The sequence below is a fragment of the Suricata suricatta genome, chromosome 8 (assembly GCF_006229205.1).
Source record: "Suricata suricatta isolate VVHF042 chromosome 8, meerkat_22Aug2017_6uvM2_HiC, whole genome shotgun sequence".
NCBI lineage: Eukaryota > Metazoa > Chordata > Mammalia > Carnivora > Herpestidae > Suricata > Suricata suricatta.
The window spans coordinates 133796139-133807262 of NC_043707.1; the positions used below are offsets into that span (position 1 = coordinate 133796139).

Below are 11124 nucleotides of genomic sequence, written 5' to 3' on the forward strand. Positions count from 1 at the left end.
CAAATATGGGAGGTGGGTGAAGCAGATCGTGGAGGGAGCGGGTGCTTCCCTGAGACAAACCCAATATGGGGATTGGGGGGCAGGAACAGGTGCCTCCAGGCCCACCATTCTCTTCAGCAAGGATGACTGTCAGGGGCATTTGAATCCTTCTAGAACGATGTCCAAGAAATGAGGATGGATTCCAGGGCCGAAATCCCAGCATGAAGCAGAAGGGAAGCAACCTCGCAGATGGTGAGCAAACAGAGCAAGGGTCCAGCCAACACCCCCGGCCTCCTGCCCCCCCTTCCCGGGGACCAGGAGTCCTGGGTGGTCCCGAAGGGATGGGAGTGGACTAGGGTTAAATTTCCAGCCTCCCCGCTGGGAAGAATAAATCGGACTCGCAGAAATAAAGGCACGTGATATTGTATCCCAGGGTCATTGAGTTAATTCACACCCACCACATCTACTACTGCCGGGCCGTGGATCCGCCCCCTTGGGATGTCATACACGTTGATTTGGGGACCCAGGTAGATTTATTCATGCTAAATTTCTCCTTTGACCCATCAGAGCAGCCTTTTGATTTATGAGGATCCTAATGGTCAGCTATTTTATAAGCTCTTCCTCCAAGTTTCACAAAGCCTGCGATTTGGGCCAATTCCAGTCACTAACAGCAGGTGTTGGATCCAGGCAGGTGGAAGGCAGAGGGCGGAGGGCAGGCTCGCACAGGCTCCTAAAGGCCTCCTTGCCCCCTGTCAGGACACCCTCACCAGCCAGCTCTCTCCCCACAGTGCATTCCGTCTCCCACAAATTCCTCTGACTAGACTGGTATCTGGTCCGCATACCTCTGCTCTGCTCCTAAGGACATACTGTCAAATGGCAGCTGAAACCCAAGGGTCCTCTACCTACGACGTGTTCTCCATCCATCAGCGCAGCGACCCTATCAAGAAAACAGAAAAACGAATGCAGGACAGGACAGTGGAAGTGAGGATAATCTGGCCTGGCTGGTTCTAGGTGGTCTCTCTGATCTTTCCTAAAGGCTCCTCGGATCTGGTCAAACCCCTATCCAAGTTCATGGACGGAGATCAGACGCCGCACCCACACCCCCGCTGAATGGCCCCATGTTCCTGTGCTGCTCTCCGATTCCCGCATCAGCTCTCAGGACAGGAAGCAGGAGGAACGCAGAGACAACGGATAAGACACTGTTTTTATTAACAAGTCTAAAGAGAACCTTCATTGAGTCAGGGGGTGTAATACAAATTATGGTGACCTGTATAGAAAACCTGGCACCAAATCTGGCCTTTTAGAAACATTTATATAAAAAAATATGCATTAAAATCTGTTCCGTGATACAGGGTAGAGGCCAGATGCCACCTCCTTACACATGGGTCTGGTCTGGGGAAGCAGGGAGCTCTGGTCCTGTGGCCACAGGGGTGAGCCCCATGTGAGAAAGGCCACAAGAGGTGCCACAAGGGCCTGACTTAGGAGGCAGGACCCCTGCGAGCACCAGAGTGCCACAAGCCTGGCGTCAAAACAAAAACGGTGGCCGGGAAGGATGGCGGGAGAGGAGGGCCGTCCTCCCCTCTCGTCACTGCGCCCTGACCACCATTCGGGGGTTCCGGATCTTCTCTGCAGTCAGACCACCTTTCACTTTAGAAGAACGTTTGCAATTTCCAGATATGTCTTTTCCCCAAGGAGACTGACCAATCCGCACTCAAGGAGCCGACTCATAATGAGCCTGATGTTAAGGGTTAAGAGCTAGTCCTTGTCCTTTTCAGCAGGCTGGGCCCCTGAAACACGTTATCACAGAGGCTGGAATCACCACGGAAAAAGCATAATGATGATGCCCTCAGTCTAGTTCAGTCTTGGCCCAAACGCAAGTGGGTGACTCTAGCCCAGACATTATACTTTGCAAGCAGTGAAGTGAAAAGCAGCATTGGAACTCCCCATTCTGGGAGCAACTGATCTTTGCACACGGCCACTGCAGCCCTCGGGCGAGGCAGGGTCAGGCCGCCCATCTGTCTTCAAAGAGGAAGACGTGGCTCCTTCCCTGGCAGGGCCTGTCATCTGGCTGAACAGGGTCAGGACTGTGTCTATCGGCTTATTTGTTCAGGGACAGACTGATGTCCCCGTGGCTCCGTGGAAAATGACAACTGTCCTCAACTCAGCTGCTAAGCTGCTACCCAAACAGGCTCAGTGGACGGGAGGCACACAAATGGGACAGAAATGGAGGGTGGGCACAAGGGAGCGTTAGGAAAGGCAGTAGGTGGGGTAGAAGCAGCCTGGTGGGCTTTTAGGGCTCTGCAAGGATGGTGCCTCTACAAAGGGCTGGAGTCATTCCAGTAGGTTCTACACAGGGAAAACAGCTGCCCTCCAGACTTCTATCCAAAAACAGAGTGACTTTCTCAGCTGCCTCCAGGGTGGGTTTTCCCCGCCTTGCCAGCCCTCGGCTGGGCTGTCTGGCTGCAGGATACTGCTCAGCTGTGGCAATAGCGAAAGGGGAGATGAAGGCCCAAAGCTGGGAGCCACGCCAGACTGTTAGCGAGGGGCTTTCTCTCTCGAGCAGTGTACCTTGGGACGCAAGTGCTCAGAGTAAGAGACAGATGCTCCCGTGTCCCGGGGGCCTGGCACCGACCAACGCATCCCGGGAGACCCACACGCTGGGAGGAAGTAAGTGGGGACAGCAGGGGCCCAGTTACAAGGGCTCCCTGGGACAGGAGGCCAACCTGGCAGCTCCTTCACAAAATCTTGGGTGACCTAAGAGCACCCCCTAGTGGAAATTATAAATAAAACAAGGGCCATGCATCCAGTTCACCTTCTAATACAAGTGGTTCCCAGAGTCACCATCAAAACGGAATAATACAAAAACAAACCTATCTTTAAAAACATAATAGTAAAAAAGAGGTGGGAGTTCTGAAGCCATCCTTCGGCCCCTCACTGCCAAATCACCCTCCCTCCTCCAATTCTGTGCCTTCAACAAGTACATTCTAAGACTAGGGGGCAAGGGCGGGGTGGGGGGAGCTCCTGGTCCCCTCAGAGTCTGGGCAGACTGCCCGCTGGGGCCAGGATGATGCCAAAGACGTAGAAGAGCCCCAGCAGGAGGTTGAGTTTGGCAGTCCTCTGGGGCAGTTTGTTGAAGGTCTGGCTTCGGAACTGTCTCTCCAGGGAGAAGGCCATGGGCATGGTGAGCAGGGGCAGGGCCAGGCTGATGCTGTAGTGTGTGGCCAGGATGCTGAAGACCAGGTAGGGCAGGAAGAGCAGCGTGTTGTAGAGCACGTAGGAGAAGGTGGGGCCGATGAGGATGGCGAGCGTGACGATGCCGGCCTCCCTGTCGGACTCCATGTCCCTGGTGTTGTTGGAGTGGAGGATGGCCTCGGTGCTGAGGGCCAGGGGGATGGCGTAGACCAGTGGGAAGACCGCCAGGGACCCCACCTGGACGGCGTAGGCGAACATCACAGCCAGCGGGCCGAAGGTGATGAGGATGACGAGGTCTCCCAGAGCCACATACTTGAATCCGATTCCTACGGCCAGAAAACCCAGAGAGGCAGGAGTGAGGCCAAGGGCTGGAAACGGAGGAGCTGTTCTTCAGTCCCAAGGCAGCCGCTCCGGCTCGGAGCGGGCAGTTCTCAGATGGAGAGGACGGGCAGGCGGCGAGCTCCCTGCCCTCCAGAGCAAGCCTGACTGTCTCCAGTGACACAGAGGGGCAGGGAACACTCCTCTCTTAGCACCCAGTTAGGCTTCAGAGTTGTCCCCGAGCTCCCCTTCCTGTCCCCCAGCAAAGTCCCGCAACAAACAGCAGTGGGCTCCCACCACCCATGGTGCAACCGGAGAGCCCGCGAAGCATCTATAAGGTGTCACGGCCACTTCCTTGGTTTCCTTCTCCCTTCGCCAGCCCATGCAAGACACCGCTTCCACCCATCAGCACCGCACAGAATAGCTGTCCCCGTGTCTTACTTTTCTGCCTCCTTCTTCCACGGCCTCTGGAGGCCTCTGGTTTTGACAACCCCCAGCGAATCTCGGTGAAATCTGACGGTGCCCAAACTCCACATAAAGAAACCTTCACCCACGAAACGTGTAAAACAGCTAAGACGAGGCTACCGTGCCGCTTCTCCTCTCAGGGTCCCATGACGTTCACACCAAATCCCCACCCCACCCCCCAAACTCCTCCTCCTGGACTGCCACCCCGCTTCAAGTCCTGTCTAAACCGCTTCATCGGAACCTGCCCAATTCTCTCCAGCAATGCCACACTCCATCCAACCTCACTCCCATCTCCAAATCCGGGTCATGGTCATCCGTGCCTGGAACAGGGTGACAGCCATGCGTATGACCTCCTCCTCCCCCCAATCTAATCTCCACAGCCAGAGGGGTCCTTCCAAAATACTGACCTGGGACGCCTGGGTGGCTCAGATGGTTAAGCATCTGACCCTTGGTTTCGGCTCAGGTCATAAACTCCCGGTTCATGAGTTCGAATTCTGAGCTATCAGAGCAAAGTGTGCTTGGGATACTCTCTTCCTCTCTCTCTCTGCCCCTCCCCTGCTTGCTCTCTCTCAAAGTAAATAAACAAACATCTGAAACAATACACTAATCTGACCATGTCCTTTCCCCAACATACACCTCAAAGCCCTTATCACCAGCTGTCTTTGGGATCCTTCACCTGCGAACCTCTGGCCCCGCCTCCCTCCCCTCCTCCTCTGCTCATACTTCGGTCAGTTCCTCAAGGACTTCAGGCACCCCACCCCGCCTTTGCCTGGCTAACGCCTACTCTCTTCAAGACCTTAAAGACCCTTCCTGGAGACAGCCTCTCCTCACCCGCTGGGCCACAGCCAGTCCCCCTGCAACATGCTCCCAGGGCACCCAGATCTCCACCTTCATCAAGTTCATCGTGGTTCTAATTACTCAGTCTGCGTCCTTCCCTCAAACCGGAAGTTCCCATGAGGGCAGGGCCTGGTGTGTGGCTCACTCCCAGCTCGCTCCCCAGCGCGGGGCACAAAGGCTGACCCGAACACAGAGCTACAGTAACAAGCACCTGGGCTGGGGCCGAGGTTAAGGACCATGACCCACTCGGAGGGAGGCAGCATGGAGTGGGTGGGAGGCGGCGCGCGTGCACACACACACACACATGCACACACGCACGAACGCGCAGCCACAGAAGCTTGGGAAGCCTCCCCATCTAACCAAGCTTCCAACGCATGGCCTCAGGACCAGGAGACAAAGAAAAGTATTGGGTCATCAACTGCACTTTAACCAGCCTAAAATGATAAGGGACAATGGTCTGCGAATGATCTAAAGCCAGGACAGCCAAAGAACGGGTTCAGCCCAAGACTGCCTTCACATTAGGCGCTGGGCTTCTTCGTGGTGGTCTCTCTTCCAGCTTTCTAGAAAGAAAACTGACCTAGAACACGGCGTAAGTGTACAGTGTACAACGTGTAGACTTGCTACGCTCATCACTGCAAGCTGACCACCACCACAGTATTAGCTCACGCCCCCATTTAGTTGGGGTGCTTTGGTGCTAAATGACCACCCTTGGTTCTTTAGACTGAAGCGTCCCCATCCCAGGGAAGTGTCCTCACAGCCATGGCTCCTGGTACCGCCACCGTGTGCCAGACGAATTCCGCGCTCCCCAAGCAGCGTTGCGGTAAGTCCCCTGAGTACACGGCCTCCAGGAGGGCGCTCTCTCAAGCAGAGCGCCGGTCCAGTACTAAGTTAGCAAAATCGGTGTCTCCTGCAAAATCTCACACTCTGCCCAAAGAAGACGGCAGGCAGGAAGGCTCCCAGCAGGGACCTGGCATGCTTCAACACCAGCTGCCCGCTCTTCTTTTGCTTACATGCCCAGCTCTTCAAGCGGACGTCGGGGCTGTAGCTACGGAAGCAAACACAACAGCTCGACAGCCTTGACACCTGGCTAGATGACCCAAGAACATTTCCTTAGGTCACGTGGCAAAAAGTGATGGGAGCAAAGTGGAACAGAAACGTGCCTGCCAGGACAGACTTCGCCTCGAACAGGTCGCACACGGAAACTGACCACAAATCCCTTGAGGGCCAAGAAAGGTCCGGCAGCCTTCTTGAGGTTATGTGACCCAAGAAAATGATGGAGCCCTTGGGGAGAAGGCTGGATCCTCAGTGTCGGAGGGACGTGTGGCCCAGGGCTCACGTGCCCAACCTGCTTCAGAATGCAGCCCCCCTCGGAACCCTGCATCCCACCACCATTCTCCAAATGAGCCAACACAGTGAAAGACTGGGCGAGTTCTCCACACAGCAGCCAGAATGAATCTGTCAGAACATAAATCAAAATGTTGGCAAGGACGTGGAGTAAGTGGAACTCTTAAACACTACCAGTGGGAATGTAAAAGTACAACCACTTTAGAAAACCCTTTGGCAGGGCGCCTGAGTGGCTCTGTCAGTTAAGCGTCTGACTCCAGATCTCAGCTCAGGTGTTCACCTTGGTGGGGGGCGGGGTCATGAGTTCAAGCCCCATGTTGGGCTCCCCACTGGGCATAGAGCCTACTTTAAAAGAAAAAAAAAGAAAGAAAAGAAAAAAGAATACTTTGGCAGATTCCCATAAAGTTAAACATTCATCTACTTTCACCCAAGAAAAATGAAAACAAATATTCACAGAAAGATTTAAACATGAATCCTCAGGCACTTAAACATGAACGTGCAGGCGTAACAGCCAAAATACAGACACAATCCAAATGTCTCTGGACAGGAGAAAGGAAGAACTGTGGTATGTCCACACGATGGACACTACTTCACAATAAAAAGCAACCTACTGATGCACATCAACCATGAGGAATCTCAAAACCACCATGCTGAGCGAAGACACCAGGCACAAGGATTCAATCCGAATGATTCCATTTATATAAAGTTCTAGACCAGGCAAAACAATCTATGTGAAAGAATTCACATAGCGGTGGCCTCTGGATAGGGTTGGGGAGAGTGAAAATTGACAGAGAAGGAAATTTTTGAGTGACGGAAATGTTCTGTATCATGGTTGGGTGTGGGTTATACAAGGGCGTGCCTTTGTCGAAATTCATCAAACTGTCACACTTAAGATCTGTGCATTTCACAGTAAGCTAATTATACCAATAAAAGTCAATATTTTTTTAAAAAACCACAAATCATATTATACGTAATAGGCTCAGTACATGTCAGTGTCTCCCCATCTGTTCATTCAATGAGTATTAAGTGCTGAGAACATGCCCGGCAGGGTTCCGGGCACCATGCGTTCAGCCAAGAACAGAGGCCCAAATCCCTAATCCCAGGGAGCTTACAGTCTTAAGGGGAAGATGATTAACAAAGTCAGTATTGTAGATGGCATGTTAGAAGTAGTATGTACTGTGGGGGCCTGCCTTGCTGGCTCAGTCGGTTGAGCATCTGACTCTTGATTTCAGCTCAGGTCATGATCCCAGGGTCGTGGGACTGAGCCCTGCTTTGGGCTCCGTGCTCAGCGTAGAGCCTGCTTAAGATAGTGTCTCTGTCTCTCTCTCTCTCTCTCTCTCTCTCTCTCTCTCTCTCTCTCTCCTTGCCTCCTCCTCTGCTCACACTCTCTCTCTAAAATTAAAAAAAAATTAAATTTTTAAAAAGGAGTAGTATGCCATGAAGGAAAGAAAATAAAACAGAAAAGAGCAATAGGAAAGGTACTTTGGGGGGAAAACACAGGGTGTGTGTGTGTGTGTCTGTGCACGCACTTTTATTTTTCCTTTATTTTCATCCGCTGCAAACAAACTTTATTGCACTGTACTCTTAAATAGAAAGTACAGCCTCACAAAACAGCAGACATGGGAGCAAATGGGTGGCGCAGGTCAGAAAGTGACTCAGGCAGACAGGAGGAGGAGGGGGTTCCAAGTCAAGGAAAAGTGTCTGCAAAGCTACAGTGTGTCCTGCCTGTACCACAAAGAGCCAAGAGGGCAGTGTGACTGGAGCATGAAGACCAGGAAGAAAGAGGAAGGGAGCAGGTCAGAGAGCTGGAGGGAGGGGAGAGGGTGAACAGATAGTGCACCTGAAGACCCTGGCTTTTGCTCTGAACAAGATGGGAGCCACTAGAGAATTCTGAGCAGAGGACTGATTAGCGGCCTTCTGTTTTAACAGGACTACTCTGGCTGCTGATTTGGGAGCACCCTGAAAGGGATATGAGTGGGTGCACAGAGATCAATAAAGAACCTGCCGCCATTTTCGAGGAGACAACAGTGGTGGCGGGAGGTGGTGGGACATGGCCAGATCCCAGTGCATTTTGAAAGTAGGGTCCACAGGATTTGCTGATGGACTGGATGGGAGAAGGAAGAGCCAAGGATGATGCCCTTGACTTTCAGCCTGAAGAGCGAGAAGGAGGAAGCTGCCATGGAATGAAACGGGGAGGGCTGGGAAGTAGGGCAGGTTTCTTAGGGGAGATCAGGGCTTTGGTTTCAGACACACTGGGCTTGAGATGCCTGTGAGATCTTGGGGAGAAGCTACTGAGGGAGAAGTTGGATGAGCTAATGGAGAAATCTGGAACAGAGGCACACCTTTGAGAGTCACCAGGTTAACAGACGGCACATGAAGCCATGAGACTGGCTGAAAGCAGCACTGCTCTCTCCCTCTCAATCACGCAGGCCATTCACAGATCCTAAAACATGCTGAGCTCTCCCCGACCCCAGGGCATTTGCACGTGCTACTCCTCCAGCCCTGAAGGACTCACACCCAAATCAGACCCTGTAGCTTCCTCCTTATCCTTCAAGGGCTCCTTCACCGCTGCCCCATGCACGTTCTGCCACAGCACCCTACTGATGTCCCTTACGGAGCTGTTCACAGCTGGCGGTTCCATCACACCCTCCCTCCCTCACCCCTTCCTTCTCTTCTCCCCCTCTTAACATCAGAGTGCCCCAGGTCTCGGTCCTGGTCTCCTTGGGTCTCTAACACCACTCTCTCCTCTGGTGATCTCATCCAGTCACACAACTTTATTTCTGTGCCAGAGACCCTCAAATATCTGCATCTCCAGCCTAGGCTTCTGCCTGGAACTCAGATGCTTGTATCCAGCCAGCCGTCTGACATCTCCGCTTGGCGATCTAATACCGTAAGATGTCCAAAGCCCGTCTCCCAATTTTCTCCCCTAAAACCTGTCTTCATTCTTCGGTATCTCACTTGACATCAACTCCATCATTTCAAGTGCTTGGGCCTTTGATATGCTGAACTCCTCTCTCTCCTGCCTCGTATCCCATCATCCATCAGCCAACCCCATCTGCCTTCAAATTATATTCAAATATATTCAGAATCTGCCTACTTCTTCCCTTCTCTACTGCCACCACCCTGATCCAGGACAGCAAACCTCTCTTGCCTGGACAGCTGAAGAGCCAGCCTCCTCATCTTCCTGCTTCTGTCCTTGCCCACTCACCTCCATCCATTCTCAACACTGCATCCAGACTAATTCTTTAGAACACTGAGGTCCACATAATCTTTGCGCTGCTCTGCCCTCCCCAAACCTACTCTCTCTTACCTTCTTCTACTCACCCTCTCACTCTATACTGGGCTCATGGGGTTCCTTAAACTTTTTAAGCACACTCCTGCCTTAAGGCAAGAGTTGCCTTTGGCATCAGCCATTCCAAGATTTGAAACATCCTTCCTCTAGACACGGGCTTAGCCAACTTCCTCCGATCTTTGCTCACGTTACCTTACTGACGAGGCCTCCCCTGATCAAACTACTTCAAACAGTCAGCTATGACCTCCTTCCTCGCTCCACTTCTTTATCCCCTACAGCACGGATCATATTTTCATATACGATGACCCGGGTACCAACTCCTTGGGGCTTCCCTGGAATTTTCCCGATTTCAACACCAAAAGTCCAGCATCCTGGGAACCATCTCAAGTCCTGAGCACACCAGGACGCTGATCACCCTAAATATAATTTATTATTTTTACTCTCCAGGTCTCCTCAGGATCTCTAAAACAACTTCCCCAAGAGCAGGGCTCTGTGACTGCTGGGTTCACGCAGCACAGTGCCTGGCCTGGAATAGGTGCTCAATAAGTGGGACCTGCCCACCTGCCCATCACTGCCTTAATCAGCCTATCACAAGGAGTCACATGGCAAACTAGCTGCCCGTAATTAGCTGTATAACTTTGAGCTCTTCGAATTTAATTCCTCTCAAATGTGAAACTGTGGCATTCTACGAAGCGACCATCGGAAGGAAACCAGATAGAAAAGTTGACATTCGTGTGATTCCTAACCCTCATACACCAAGCCAGGATCTTCTACTGTTTTCAAAACAGGATCTTCTCACTACTGTTTTCATAAAAGTCCACAAGGCTCTCATATCATTGGTTTCACAGAAATGGCCTAACTCAGAACGGAACCTTTGGAACCTCTTCTCCAGCCCTGTGACTCTGATGCGAAGCAGCAGTTTCCCGAACATGCGGCCAGGAAGCAGGCCAATTCTTACCTCCTGTGTAGAGAAAGGAGCCAGACAGGCCTCCGAAGTAGATGAGAGCCAAGTGCTCCAGTTTCAGAGGGGACAGGTAGTAGAGACAGGCGGCACAGACACAGCCCAGAGTGTAGAGGAAGACTCCAAACCGGACAACATCCTGAGGCTCCAAGATTCGGTCCACCAGGGTCCTGTCATCACTCTTTTTGTGGTCAATGCCCTTGGAAAAGTCATAGTAAGTGTTGACCAAATTGCCAGCCCCGTGCACGGCAAGGACGGCCACGGCACAACCCACCAGCAGCCTGGGATCCAGGACGCCCTGGGATCTGTAGGCCAGGGCACTGCCCAAGGCCACCGGGGTGAGCGAGGCACTGAAGCTCCAGGGCCGCAGGGCCAGCACGTAGGAGGCGCACTTCTGCCTCCAGGAGCGTGGGGGAAGCCTATCCTGCTCCGGACAGTCGTTCCCCAGCAGGTCCCTGTCCCCGACCTTGGCCGTCTCTCCCGCCTGTATGTTAATCTCCCCCGGAACGTGCGAGGCCGCCATGGAAGCTGCACGTGGCTGAAGTCAAAAGTTAATAGTGAGTGAGCCACCCACGGAACAGCCACAGCTCGGCGGCGGAGAGGGGCGGGGCGGCCGGACCTGACCTTCCTTCGGTTCCGCCCCGGGGGAGGGCTGGGGAGGCGGCGGGCCCCGGGGGCAGCACCGAGCGGACCTGGCAGCCCGCGAGGCCCGACGGCACCGCCCCGACCTCCTGTC

General features: G+C 53.1%; 1 protein-coding gene across 4 annotated transcripts in view; it reads right to left on the bottom strand.

The window, feature by feature from the left end:
• Positions 1–11118, bottom strand: part of UBIAD1 (UbiA prenyltransferase domain containing 1) — a 157108-nt gene extending 145990 nt beyond the window's left edge. For 3 of the 4 annotated variants that reach the window (XR_003911937.1, XR_003911938.1, XM_029948274.1), the window contains exon 1: positions 10386–11118. Coding sequence is in view for 2 of the 4 variants with exons in the window: in XM_029948274.1 (XP_029804134.1) it covers positions 10386–10911 (526 nt within the window). In the remaining 2 variants the exon portion in view is untranslated. Of the gene's footprint in view, positions 1–1164; positions 3498–10385 lie in introns of those variants that run through there. The other variant, XM_029948273.1, reaches the window with a different exon arrangement.
• Between the last annotated feature and the right edge of the window lie 6 nt (positions 11119–11124).